This window comes from Haematobia irritans, chromosome 3, assembly GCF_050003625.1.
Source record: "Haematobia irritans isolate KBUSLIRL chromosome 3, ASM5000362v1, whole genome shotgun sequence".
NCBI lineage: Eukaryota > Metazoa > Arthropoda > Insecta > Diptera > Muscidae > Haematobia > Haematobia irritans.
In genome coordinates, this window is record NC_134399.1 from 210,364,823 (window position 1) to 210,379,422 (window position 14,600).

General features: G+C 34.6%; 2 protein-coding genes across 2 annotated transcripts; one reads left to right on the top strand and one right to left on the bottom strand.

Annotated features, from left to right (window-relative positions):
- The first annotated feature begins 1,002 nt into the window (after positions 1-1,002).
- On the top strand, positions 1,003-5,046 carry mRNA-cap (RNA guanylyltransferase and 5'-phosphatase mRNA capping enzyme). The gene is made up of 5 exons (XM_075302566.1): positions 1,003-2,326; positions 2,393-2,528; positions 3,697-4,109; positions 4,181-4,380; positions 4,453-5,046. The coding sequence occupies exons 1-5, from the start codon at positions 1,251-1,253 to the stop codon at positions 4,662-4,664; spliced, it is 2,037 nt and encodes a 678-aa protein (XP_075158681.1). The 5' UTR covers positions 1,003-1,250; the 3' UTR covers positions 4,665-5,046.
- Positions 5,036-6,947, bottom strand: Dus2 (Dihydrouridine synthase 2). The gene is made up of 5 exons (XM_075302567.1): positions 6,676-6,947; positions 6,016-6,609; positions 5,792-5,957; positions 5,403-5,623; positions 5,036-5,341 (listed from the first exon to the last, which is right to left on the bottom strand). The coding sequence occupies exons 1-5, from the start codon at positions 6,878-6,880 to the stop codon at positions 5,088-5,090; spliced, it is 1,440 nt and encodes a 479-aa protein (XP_075158682.1). The 5' UTR covers positions 6,881-6,947; the 3' UTR covers positions 5,036-5,087.
- Between the last annotated feature and the right edge of the window lie 7,653 nt (positions 6,948-14,600).

The following is a 14,600-nucleotide window of genomic DNA, read 5'->3' on the forward strand; positions in this document are numbered from 1 at the left end:
TCACAGGCTACGTACACTATTAACCATAACTTTTGATAGAAGTGTCCAATAAATTCGAACTTTTGACAGGATGCAATTCACATCAATCCGAATAAAAAAACAACGAACTCCATCAAAAAATGCTAAGTCGACTTAGCTTACTCTGGAATGAGCCAAAACACTGAATTCGTATAACACCTAAAGAAGTGATGCAAATTCAGTGCAACGGCTGTTGAAATGGTGGGTATCCGTCTTATGACAACCCATGTTAAAATCATCGCTTCTGTGCCAATTTTGCACCACTGCTTTTTTGGATGCGCTTTTGCACTTTATCCTCGATTAAATAAGAGAGGTAGTTTCAGTTCTACAAATACAACATTTTTATTCTCTAAACGTCAATAATTTTAATTTCCTGTTGCACCAGAAGTAGCCAAAATTTGGAATTTATCATTATGTTTAACCATTTCTATTATGCTCTATACGAAACGATATTGTTGGCGAACAGTCCCGTAATCTTGAAATACTAAAAGGCCGACATGAAATTTGGAGAACAAATTCATAAAACAATTATGTCACCTATATCAAAGACTTTATTGAAGGCTTTAGTGAAATCGGTATAAAGAACATCTATTTGACAATATTTGTCAATTAAATTTATGCAATAATTAGTGAATAAACAAAGATTTATGGAAGTGAATGTTCCGTGGAAACATCCATGTTGTTTCGGTGAAAACAAATTTTTAAAAATCGCAAAACGTCTTCTGTTTACAACCTTTTCTAAGCCGATATGATAGTGAGAAAAAAATGTAGGCGGTGCTAGGTGCTAGAAAAATGTTTTCTATTTAAATATTTATTGATAGAAATAATTTTTTTATCAAAATAAAATTGTCGACCAATACAGCAACCCCTTTTTGGAAATTGGGAATTTAGAAAGACAACTCTGCCATTTGGAAATGACAACAAAAGTTGTTTCGGTGTTGCCACCTAAGTATCAAAATTTACTTCAATTTTGGCATCTCTGCACGGGATTTGACGTTCGTTGACAGCTCCACAATGTTGTTGTGGTTGCTATAAAAAAGGATACCGTGTGAGATACATTTATTTTTCCAACTTGTAGGCACAATATTTTTTTGTTCATGTACAAGAATAACTGAAGTATACAACAGCACACAATTGGCAATCTACATATCTTTGGTAGGTGGTGCTGGCAAAATTGTTTTATTTTAACGACGTTGCTACATTTTGAAGGCCAAAAAGAATAGCGTTGCAAAATGTCGAATGGCAATAGAGGACCTGGACCCATACCTAATCGATGGCTGCACTGCCCACGTAAAAGTGAAGGTATAATAGCAGAAAAGTTTATAGCTTTTAAAACGCCACTCAGCTCAGCTTTCGATGATCAAATGCCCTTGGAGTGCATGTTCCATCCGGAAATGATATTTGGTTATTGCAAGACATTGAAATTGACACTTGGTCTATGGATCGATCTGACCAACACCAAGAGATTCTATGATCGTGCTGTTGTCGAAGCGCGCGGTACACAGTATGTTAAGTTACAGTGTCGAGGTCATGGCGAAACTCCCTCACCGGAACAAACGCAATCGTTCATAGAAATCGTTGATAATTTTATCAATGATCGGCCATTCGATCTTATTGGAGTTCATTGTACCCATGGCTTCAATCGAACTGGGTTCCTTATAGCTTCCTATTTGGTAGAACGTTTGGATTTTTCTGTAGAAGCGGCATTGGCAACATTCACTAAAATTCGACCACCGGGTATATACAAACAAGATTATATAAATGAGCTGTATCGCCGTTATGACGATGAAGATGATGCTCCACCAGCCCCGGAATTGCCCGATTGGTGTTTGGAATACGACGATTCAAATCGAGGCCAACAAAAGAGGAAATATGAAGAAGCCCATTCATCAAATTCACAACAAGCAATAGCGGCTCGCTCTCAATCACATTCCAATGGTAGTTTAGGTTTGATAGAAACTTTAGATGATCCCGATGACAAATCGCAAGAAGATGATAACGAGGCAGATGGAAATGATGTCGATGATGGTAATGGGGGCGGTGGTGAAGGTTCGTCCAATGGTAAACCACGCAAAAAGAGACGCAGAGAAATGATTGTAAAGAATGCACAATTTATGGAAGGTGTTCCTGGAGTAACACTGGTAACGGACCAGCCGCGTCTGGGTGATTTACAACAAAAGGTACAGGACATGTGTGGATGGAAGAAAAGTGGTTTTCCTGGCTGCCAGCCAGTATCTATGGATTGTCAAAATATTAGGAGACTGCATGAAATACCTTATCGGGTATCATGGAAAGCAGATGGTACAAGGTATAAATGAAATTGCATGATGCAGATTGATGAGTTTAATTTGTTTGTGTTTCTTTTACCTTTCAGATATATGATGTTGATTAACAAACGTGATGAGATTTACTTCATAGACAGAAATAATTCGTGCTTCCAAGTAGAGAATTTAACTTTTGTTAAATACAATAATCTTCACGAGCATCTGGAGGATACACTTCTTGATGGGGTAAGTTTGACAAGTATTTCCGAGAGTAAATTGGACAATTCTACATTGAGACGCTGCATAGGTTGCTAACTCGGTTGGTAACATATCTACATTTTCCATGTAGTTTTTTAAGCAGGAATATTCATCAACAGGTTTTATAGTTACCTTCTATTCGGGAACATAAAACAACATTAACTCCTTCTATATATTATCTCGGGTCTTTCAGGAATTTTATTTTACTCGCTTAATACACAGTAGCTATAAAATCTTCCCTTACTACAGCGTATCCCAGATGGACAAAGTTGCCTATTACTTTGGAATTATGATTCCAAATTTTCACAACTTCTTTGTGTAGACATGATGCCTCCTATTACCATGATACCATAAATATTGCTTTATTTCCACTTATTAACACACATTATCTTTCTTACCTGCTTTTTTAAATGTGATAATAACCTGATGCCGCTATTTACGATATAGACGCGTATCATATACATTTGTGTATATTCTGCTAGTTCTATTATTCAAACAAGCTATGCTATGACTAATACGATATGATGGAAGAATTGTATATATTATCCAGAATATGGTGACTAGAATATTTCCTTGTATTCAATACTGCCGTGTCTTTCGATGACAAATGGTCCCAACTTCCATCACTGCGATTTTGCAGGCGTTAGTTCCAACTTCAAATATGCGCTTCATATTCTCTTCCCATTTATAAAAGTTGTATTTTGCAAATCTGCTTTTAAGCCAATCCGTAGTCGGTCTATCATACAAAGAGTCACCGGTTTCGACATAGAAGTTTTCAGCTGTGGTTTATGTCCTCTGTATTCCCGCTGACTTATTTGAGATTTTCAAACCTTTCCAAAGGGGCTTACTTACTACTTCATAAAATTATACTGTACTCATTAATAAGAGAGTGGTTTAGTGTCATGGCATCACAAAGATAATAACAGTCTGCCTCTATAACCAACACAATACGTTTCCACTTGCTAAGCTTTTCTCTTATCGGTAATTGCTGATGTAGCGCTTAGTCCTTTTGCCGCTTAGTAGCTATGCGAATGACTGTATGAGTTGTGTTCTCCTCGTTCGCTATCAATTTTTTTTAAATTTATTTGGTTATTTTTAATGTTTTAATAAAATGAATTCAATTTTTTATTTTATATTTTTGCCTTTTGTACTTTAGGAAATGGTTTTGGACAAATACCAGGGACAAAAGATACCACGTTACCTCATCTATGACATTATTAAAATAAGCAACCGAGACATTGGAAAAGAACATTTCTATCCAAATCGCTTACAATGTATTGATATGGAAATTATTAATCCTCGTCTTAAGGCCATAGAAAAGGGTATCATCAATCGACCAGCTGAATCATTCAGTTTGCGCAAAAAAGACTTTTGGGATATTCGACAATCTGCCTCATTGCTGGGAGAAAAATTTGCCAAAAGTCTATTACACGAACCGGATGGTTTAATTTTTCAGCCGTCCGATCAACCCTATACAGCCGGCGTATGTCAAGATGTTTTCAAATGGAAGCCATTAGATATGAATTCCGTAGATTTTCGTTTGAAAATTGGCGAAGAATCGGGACAAGGGTAACTATTTTCCCGGACAAATTATTAATTATGTGAAATATTTAGTTAATCATCATTCTATCTGTCTATAGTATTCTATCGCGCAAAATCTGTCTACTTTATGTGGGTGGCTGTGATGCTCCCTTTGCCCAAATGAAATTTACAAAAACAATTAAGGCCCAGAATTTAGATAATAAAATTGTTGAATGTACTGTCAATGCAAAAGGTGAATGGGAACTAATGCGTGAACGTACAGATAAAACAATGCCTAATAGTTATAATACGGCAAAATGTAAGTAAAATGAATTAAATATTTACAAATACATAAAGATTGTAATTATTTTATTTGTTTTTTTTTTTATAGCTGTTATCGAAAGTATACGTAACCCAGTTACAAAAGAGATTTTATTAAATTTCATAGAAACTAGTGGATATCGAAATGATCATGACATGATGCCACCACCACGCACCAATAACCAACATAACAACCATCATCAGAATGCCCAAAGGCAACAACAACATCATCATCAGCAACAACATCATTCTCAACAACAAATAAGACCGCCACCTAATTAGGTCGAAAAGGTGTTTTAATTCTCCAAAATCTCGTTTAAGCAAAACATCATAATAGCACACTCTAGAAAATTGCAATTTTAAAATTATTGACTAATTATATGGAGATCTGTATTCCAAACAAAACACATTAGAATTTCTCAAGGAAATATTCCTGGGAGCATGATGATTATGGTTATGTGGTCATCACTAAAATATGCTCTTATTTTCCCACACGTTGAAAACAAATTCATTTTTGGAATATAGTTATCTAACTTATAGATGTTTTGGCCCCTTGTGCTTACAAAAATAAAGTCTTTTGTATTTTGATTGTTTTCATTTGATCATAAATATAGAACAGAAAACAAAATCTAAATAAAAAAACAACAACCTGGTTGCAAAATAATTGGCCTAAAATTTTTTTATTGCATTCTCCCATGTGCTGCATCATCTTAGTATACTACCATTTTTAATGAGTTCTTCGTCTGTTACCAAGCCAATATTTTTTAAACACACCAAAGCTGCGGCCTGTTCAGCTTGCTTTTTATTCTTTTGCCAAAATGTGGACCGATAACGTTTACCATCAAATGTGCAAATGGAACGAAATAGTTTATCTTTGCCTTCCGTAATATATTCGGGTGGTAATTTGTCATTCTTGTTTGCAAACACATAAAGCTGTGTTTTGGGGAATTGATCGGTTTCTAGTAAAAAAGAAATAATAGGTTAGTGGCTTATGTTTTCTAAGATTTACGATCTACATACTTATATTATAATTGCATCTTAGGAAAGCTATATTTTCTTCTATAATATTTTTGTCTTCTTCATCATCCACTGATTCATCAGTTTTAGCTTTCTTTGTTACAGTTTCCAATAGATCTGAGTCAGGTACTTGACCGGGAACAACTTGTCGTCTTCCAATATTTCCTTTATTTTGTAATTCTATTTCCTTTTTTCGACAATAGTCACCCATATTCCAGATATCACTATGAGAAGAAATATTTTCGATAAATTTTGTAAACATTTTAAGATTCCAAAAATTGTTGTAAAAATAAATAAAAAATTGGAGTAAACAACATTTTTCACGGCCGCTAAATTGGTTCCTTTTACAAAGAAATGTGCTAGTTTTTTATTTCCAATTCATTTGAACTTACCACATATGTTGCATTGTTTGTGATTGTAAGAATAGTTTTCCTCGAGGTGTTTCCTGTTGTTCCCGCAAAATACTTTGAATACCGTACTTGGTATTATGGGGTGGATTATCATAATCCACACTTAATTTTAAATATTTACATATAAGCTCATCCATGGGCAAGACCCCTGTAAAACAACCAACACAATAAAATCCTCTTTCATAGAGGATTTGCCATATCCTTACCTTCTTTTCTAAATATAGATACATTAATTTGAGCAGCTCGGGCTATCATTATACTTGATGCTCCACATAAATTACGAAATTTCAAGATATCTTCGTATTTTTCTATATCTCTAGATCCTCCATTGCAGATTACGGGTATATCAATATGTTTGGTCACTTCTCTTATCACATCTGGATGTGGACTATGCCTTGGTCTTTCGTCACGAGTACGTCCATGAATTCCTATTGCTGCAATACCTGTTGCCGCCAACTTCTTAACCAGTTCTATTGTTTCCTCAACCGTGGGTAGTATTCGTATTTTACATGTAACAGGTATTACCAAATTATCGACAAGTGTTTTTAATATATGACACGCTTTTTCAGGCTGGGCTAAGAGAGCTACTCCCATGCCACCTTTAATAGAGAATTCTTTTGGACAGCCCATATTTATATCTAATCCGGAGATATCATATTGTACTTTCTTTCCCACTGCTAATGCTCTCTCAGCATCGGATGTACCCATCTGAAGGACAAGTCGTGATTTTTCTAAATCACATGTACGAAAACTCACCGTTCCGTCTGAGGGATCCACATAGTCAATTGTGCCCAAAGCCTCTGGAAAAAAGAGAGATTTAATAGTTACTTAATTCACTATGATCCCAACATTGCCCTATTCCATACCATTCACATTTCTTACACATTTGATGAGTTTTAAGTCAATCAATTCCTCTGTGTATACAATGTCAGCACCCATTTCCAAAGCTAATAGTCTTGTAGGCAATGTACCTACTCTCACCATTGGAGCTAATATGATTTTGTTACGATAATCCAATCTTTCGGCAGTAGTCATTTTACGGAAAATAATTTTCAGAAATTTTAAAAACATAAATAGCTTTCGGCCAAAGACTGTAGGCTTTGGTGACAGCCGCGTGTGGCGAAACAAAAACAAATGTATTTCTTCTTCTTCTTTGTGGTCTGTTTATTTACGCAGAGCACACAATGGGTAAATCGAAGAAATATTAAAAGGTATAATGTGCAAAAACACAATCATAGCGATTGTCGGCAATTTATTATAAAATGTCCATGCAATACGAAGTATCGAGCGGAGACCACGGAAACTTCGAAACAGGAGACTGCACGACCCTGCCAACATTTTTTGAATTTGACGGCACTTCCAAGAATTCCCATATATATGTACTAGCGGACCCAGTTGGACTTAGTTGCAACCAACCAAAGAAGAAATGAAATATTGTAGTTTACTAGCGGACCCAGTTGCACTTTGTTGCAACCAACCGTCGTCACCTTTCCAGTGTAATAATGGATATTGCAATGCATCATAGCTTCGGTGAAGCTCCGAAACACGGCGTAATGTTTCATTCCTTCGATGAAGCACAATATCGCGAGATTGAAACTGGTCTCCAATCATTACAATGGCCACTTCATCAATTGTTGGTGCATTAAATCTTCTCGAATGCTCTCCAAAGGGTGTCTTGTCAGCCCTAATAATGATTCTGTGATCATCATATGGCATACGATCGAGAGCGGTTTTAAACAATCGAATTAATCCATTGTGCTGATGTAAAAATATTTGAATTTCAAAAATAATTTGTCGTTTTGTACACGCAGCAATTGTACAACGTCGATCCAATTCATGATTTGCATCTCCGATGAAATAAATTTGTAAAAATTGATGATCAACATCAGTTGATCATCAATTTTGATGATATATCTGTACTTGAATCTGTAACAGTTGTAAAATGTAATTATATGTTGGGTCAGAATTATTGCACACATTAAAAAATGCTGTTCAGGTCGCATTTTTCAAAACATATTGCGCATGTAGTAATCACCCTAAACGTCGGCATGAAATTGTCTCTTACAATTTTGGTCGCACCAAATGAAGTCGTTTGAAATGCCGCATTATATTGTTGAATGTGAGATAAAAAATGCTTAGAAGCTTGCGACGATCCAAAAATTAATGAATGAAGTGGATCGGGGGGGGGGGGGGAGATTCATATGCTGGCAGTTTTACTTTACCGTTCGCACAACACATGCCATCAGTTTCACCCTGAAATTTGGCCGCATCGCAATGTGGACATCTCACTGTCATTTCACCAATAATAGAATATTCACTATAATCATTTCCTCTATTGTAAACGAAAGCAGCATATTACATATTTTGCACAGCACGACGTGAAGTTCGTGGCGTTCGTCTCGATGTTGGATTTAATGGAGTTGAATATGCAGATGTATGACGACGTGCGTTTCGTAATAGTTGAATTTGGTTTTGTTGTGAGCGTTCCTCAACACTTTGTATTCTCCTTTGATTAAACCTATAGGTAGAATTACGCGTACGTCGACCTATAGTTGATCTTCGCGTTGGTGGCATTTTTTCTTGATCAATGACGATTGAAATCACTTTTTAGATATTAAATATTTGCCAATATTTACGAAACCCCCAAAAAATCTCATTTGTATGTTGTCAATCACATGTATATATATTTATGTGTGTTTGTATATTGGTTGAATTAAAAAACATCCGAATTGTATTCTACACAAAACGTATTCAGCCACCTGTAATTTTGTTTACTCGTATCCAAACAATTTTGTATAACAAAACAAAAATTGTTTCCATTCATAAAATTTATATGAAAACGGGTAATGTTTAGAAAAATCGCCATATCTCGGCGAAACGAATATACTTTTAAATTATTGTTGTTTACTAGCAATCCTCACTGCGTCTTCTACAAAACCTATATAGCCATATTTTATTTTATGTAACGGTTCTCGGTACTCGGTACTGATGAGACGCCAACGGGTCTCATCAGTAGGCTTATAACCCCCAACTAATAAAACTAATTTGTAATACCTATTACAATCTCAGGCTTCTGAGAAATCTCAGGCTCCTGAGAAATCTTAGGCTCCCGAGAAATCTCAGGCTCCTGAGAAATCTCAGGCTCCCAAGAAATCACAGGCTCCTGAGAAATCTCAGGCTCCTGAACATGGAAACTCTGAGGAACCTGAGAATCTCCAAGATCATCAACATCTACATCCATGGGAGACGCAGCGTTGTAGTCTAGGAGGAGACTACAACAGCACCACCATCTCCTCTTCCTAGCTACTCCAGCAACTCAGCCAAATTTTCTGACTGTATTTTAGTCAATTTATAAGCTTGTTGCTGGAGGAACTGGGCTGTTTCGTCCTTTAATACATTGAAGGCGTCCACTTGGCGCTGGTGTATTTTTAATATTTTTTGTAATAGTTTTTGCGACTGAAAAAAAGGTATGTAAAAATTTATTAATATACTTGAATATATGTAATAATAATAATTGATAATACTTACCATCATAATTCAGTTGAAACGTGTTCAGTTGCAGCTGGATAGCGAATGACACTTTTACTTACCTATCATCACCATCATAACTAATATCAAATAATTCAATAGTAATAGGTACTTTAATTTAAATTCATTTTGATGGGCAAATTTTATGGGATATTTATATATATCAGGGCTGTTTTCTTTTAACACTGGATGCAGCATTTGTATGGGCTATCCAGAACATCTCATCAGTGCAAGTCGAGTCGGTGTTACCAGATTGCATTTTGATAAAGTGACTCTTTTTAGATTCACAATAGCAGTTTATTGTGACTAATTTATCGAATATCATGAAATTCAAAGTGATACAGTGTCATGAATAATCGCAGCAGTACATATTTTTAACTATTTGAGCATTTCATACAATAAAAATTTAAGATTTCACTTGTTTTCTGTGATTGTTTTTAAACAGCTGATGACAGTGTTGCATATTTTTTTGGAGATGTCCTGGATAAACGAGTACTCTGTTTTCTTTTAGTCCGTGACTGCTTAGGGTATCCAGTGCAAAAAGAAAACAGCCCTATCATCAACTTGATTCAGATTTAAATATGTATGACCCGATTTTCCCAAATTTGGCCATACACCCAGAAAAAAGTGCCTTCAAAACTAAAGGAAAAAATGTTCATCAATTTAGTAAAATTTCTTATAAAATGATAATACTGACTTCCTTTACTATAGAAAGCGCGTGGGTTGGTGTTTTAGTTGGAATCACGATGTTATGGAATACGGAGAGATTGTTAAAAAATAATGTAGTACAATATTGTAATAAATAACAAATAAAATATATAAAATATTTGTTACTTTAAATTAGTGAGATAAATTTTCGTTTTTTGAAAATTATTAAACATAAATAACAAACAATTAGTCTATCAATGTTCGTGATGGTGTATAAAGAAAGACAATTAATATTTGTAGGCATTGAAATTGTAAAAGGAGGACAAAATCGTTAGGCAGCAACGTACAAGAAGTAAAAAGAAATGCGTTTTTCAGTCGATGCTGTTGATTCTTAATAAATGTAAACCATTTCTTTTTTCTTGAAGAAAACTTGCTTGTACGCCGTTCCAATTTTGAAGTAAAATGTTTAGCGCAAATACGTAAGATTTGTACAAATGAAAGAAAAAAGTTCAGTTAATTTTTTTCAATTTGTAGTATAGTGGTACAAAAATATAGGAAAATGTTTACTAATATATTGAATACATTCTACCTAATTTCTACGAAAATCATATCGTTCAAACAAAAGAAATGTGCTTTACGAAGTTCAACTTTGTTCACAATGAGTTCATTTTAACTTAAAAAAGCGGTCACTTTTTTCTGGGTGTAATAGCCTTATTTATTATCCTTACTCCAATATAGAACAATGTAATCATTTATATTCATTGATATTCCTTTTATAGTAGCGGAATTGGGACTACCATTATTTTAGAATTTAGGGTACATATATATTTCTTTTTCACAGGTTCAACAACATGAGCAGTATGATCGTAATTTATCGCGATAAACAAAAAAAAGCTATTTGTATACGTTATATAAATTTAAAAATTATCATGAAATTTGTGCCGTACTGGGCTTAAATCCAGCTATGGTTCCACACTATTATAAAATATGTGACAAACATTTTACAGAACGAAAACTGTACAGGAACCAAATGAAACCATGTGGGATACCAACGAAACTAATGGAGGGATATACCATATATAAACCATAGTAACCCAGACGATGATATTGATGTACGTCCATGTAAGTTTGTTATTTTATATATGCCATTTACCATGGTGGAGTAATTTTTGTTTCCCGACAGCATCATCGTCAGAGGCTGCAGGTGCAGAGGCAGAACTGCATCCAGAGGCTGCAGGAGGTACGAATCCAGAGCAAATGATTTTGGAACCATATTGGAACAATAGCAGTCCAACCTCATGTAAGTCACATTATTGATCTCATATTTAAAATTTCATTAAACTTTTCCGTACAACGCAATATATTCATCAGTACTATTTCCATGGAAGTAATGATTATGTTAGCTTCAACTTATCAGGTATGTATAAGTATTTTGAAATATTTTTTATTTCATAATAATGTTCAAAATGCAAATATGATAATACTATGTATTTTTAAGGCCCATCTGTTGAAACACTTTTACGACATGCACCTGAAAGGATTCCGCAGGAAGGAATTTCACAGCGGATGAAAAATTTTTTGGCATATTTCTCCAGAAACTTAACAACGTATGAAGTGAGGAGAATTAGGGTATTCCACATGAGTAGCGTAGCGACGAGGAGACAGTGGTCTAGGGTGATTGCTTACTACTCAATGCAAAGGTCAGACAAATATGGATTAAATGCGGACCAACTTAAAGATGTTTTGCAAGCGGTAGGACAAGCAGGATTTAAACCATCATTTTATTGCAGTTATACATTATCTCAAATCAGAGTAGCTTGTATTGAGGAAGCCCAACTCTTCAAATTAAGACCAGGTAATATATTCATTTATTTCCAAGTTTTCTTATATAATGTTTTATGCATTTTCAACATAATACATGCTATAAATAAGCTAATTGACGTGGAGACCATACCTGAGCGATTTCAACTCAAATACGGAGCATATACTAAACGTTTTGCGCTATTTTACGACAAGAATGAAGGAAACTACGCATTTAACGAAGACTTTTTCTCCGAATTTGCGAACTTTCAATCCCACACGGAAGAAGTTAGGGGCATTTTAATAAAATTCCATAACCTTTTAAATTCAAATTTTGCAAAATATGACTTTAAAAGCATGGTTTATAACGATATTGGTAACATAAATATATATATTTATATCAATATATATTATATTATTTTTTTTTTTTTACTTTAGAAACGATCGATGAGTATGTCCAATTTTTCATGCGGTATGAAGCTTTTACCAACTTGGCATACTCACTAATTGGTATTAAAGCGGCGGCTATTACAATTTTTGGCAGATTCGACCATGTTCATAGAATCAAATGTAGATTTCTAACCACTATATGGTTAGAACAATTATTTTCCGTGGGGCGTCACAACTTTCCTACTAGAGCTACGTCCTTATATCCCACTTTATATATTATTGGGAGATTATACTCCCAATATTATATAACTGGAACGCCATACACGGCAAGGTATTTCGAATATATTAATGATCTTGAAAAAGAAATGAAAATACTTGAAATAGGTTATAAATAATAATACAATTTCCAAACCTTATTATTTTTTTGCAGTTTTTACCTGAAATAATTATAAGGACCTATATCAACATGGATTACATGTTCAAAAATATCATTGAAAGAATATCATAGCATTGAAGGAATATCGCAATTACACGATGGGTGTATACAATATCAGCAACCATTTCCAAAGCTAATAGTCTCGTAGACAATGTACCTACTCTCACCATTGGAGCTAATATGATTTTGTTACGATAATCCAATCTTTCGGCAGTAGTCATTTAACGGAAAATAATTTTCAGAAATTTTAAAAACATAAATAGCTTTCGGCCAAAGACTGTAGGCAATAACAATATCTTCCTCTTTTTGGTCTGTTTATTTATGCAGAGCAAACAACGGGTAAATCAAAGAAATATTAAAAGGTCTAATGTGCAAAAACACAATCATAGCGATTGTCGGTAATTTATTATAAAAGGTCCGTGCAATACGAAGTATCGAGGGGACATCACGGAAACTTAGAAAGAGGAGACTGCACGACCCTGCCAACATTTTTTGAATTTGAATATTTATTTATTTATTTTATTTTTATTTGCAGTGTCTCTTCGGAATTACCCTTTGTGAATTTAAATTAAAGTACCTATTACTATTGAATTATTTGATATTAGTTATGATGGTGATGATAGGTAAGTAAAAGTGTCATTCGCTATCCAGCTGCAGAAGGAGTACGTTTAATTTTTTTTGGTATAAGTATTATCAATTATTATTATTACATATATAAGTATACTAATATATTTTTACACATCTTTTTTTCAGTCGCAAAAACTATTACAAATACTCCAGCGCCAAGTGGACGCCTTCAATATATTAAAGGACGAAACGGCCCAGTTCCTCCATCAACAAGCTTATAAATTGACTAAAATACAGTCAGAAAACTTAGCTGAGTTGCTGGATGAGCTAGGATGAGCAGATGGTGGTGCTGTTGTCGGTGGAGACTACAACGCTGCGCTCAGGAGCCTAAGATTTCTCAGGAGCCTGAGATGTCTCGGGAGCCTAAGATTTCTCAGGAGCCTGAGATTTCTCAGAAGCCTGAGATTTTTCAGGAGCCTGAGAATTCTCACGCTCCTGAGGGCTCTCAGCAACCTGAGAAATCCCAAGATCCTCAATATGCCATTCTTAGTGTCATTTCATGTAAGCTTTTTAACTTTATATTTATTGTACATTTAATTATTATTTATTTATCTTCTATATGTAATAACATTTTGTTTTATTATATTTTATTTCATATTTATTTATTTATTTTATTTTGTTTATTAATTTTATTTATTTTTTTATTCATTTTTGTTTGCAGTGTCTCTTCGGAATTACCCTTTGTGGCTCCGAGTACTCAATCTTCTTGATATGGAGCACGCCATCTCGGAAAAGACCTCAATCAAATATGGTCTAAAGTCCGAGATGGCTAAGTCGTACCGGAGAGTGGAGAGTAAGATTGAAGGAGAGTTCACCTTGCCTTCAGGAACGGTGCATATACCGGAGAAGATGTCTCAATTGCGAAGAAGTGCTCTAAATGCATATAAAAAGGATGGCAAAAATTCAAAAAATCCGTATGTCCGCGCACTCAAATTGGTAAGTATATTAGTTTATTTTATTTTAATATATTTTATTTTAATTTTAAAATTTTTAATTCATTATTTTTAATTTTCTTTTTTTAGCACTTAACTGACTGCAGAGGTGAGCCTTCTTAATCTGAAGCTGCTTGTAGTCTCGGTCGCCCTCAGTACCATCATCCCTCCATCGTAATGAAATGCAGTGATTTTTTTATTTACTTGTTTTGTTATAATTTAATTTTGTTTTGCTATAATTTAATTTTAATTTAATTTATTTATTATATATTGCAATAGGTACGTATTACATATTAGTTTTATTAGTTGGGGGTAATAAGCCTACTGATGAGACCCGTTGACGTGGGTCGAAAGCGTTATAGGCAAGCCAAGTAGGGCCTAACCGGCGAAGACAGGATTGGTGTAGGAATTTTTCCCTCATATGTAGGGA

Bases quoted from the DNA above. Each gene is read 5' to 3' on its own strand.
- Dus2 (XM_075302567.1), bottom strand. From the start codon at position 6,880: ATGTTTTTAAAATTTCTGAAAATTATTTTCCGTAAAATGACTACTGCC. The intron at 5,958-6,015 runs GTAAGGATATGG...GTTGTTTTACAG, and splicing joins ATCTATATTTAGAAAAGAAG to GGGTCTTGCCCATGGATGAG. The intron at 5,342-5,402 runs GTATGTAGATCG...CTTTTTTACTAG, and splicing joins AAGATGCAATTATAATATAA to AAACCGATCAATTCCCCAAA.
- mRNA-cap (XM_075302566.1), top strand. From the start codon at position 1,251: ATGTCGAATGGCAATAGAGGACCTGGACCCATACCTAATCGATGGCTG. The intron at 2,327-2,392 runs GTATAAATGAAA...TTTACCTTTCAG, and splicing joins TGGAAAGCAGATGGTACAAG to ATATATGATGTTGATTAACA. The intron at 4,110-4,180 runs GTAACTATTTTC...ATCTGTCTATAG, and splicing joins GGCGAAGAATCGGGACAAGG to TATTCTATCGCGCAAAATCT.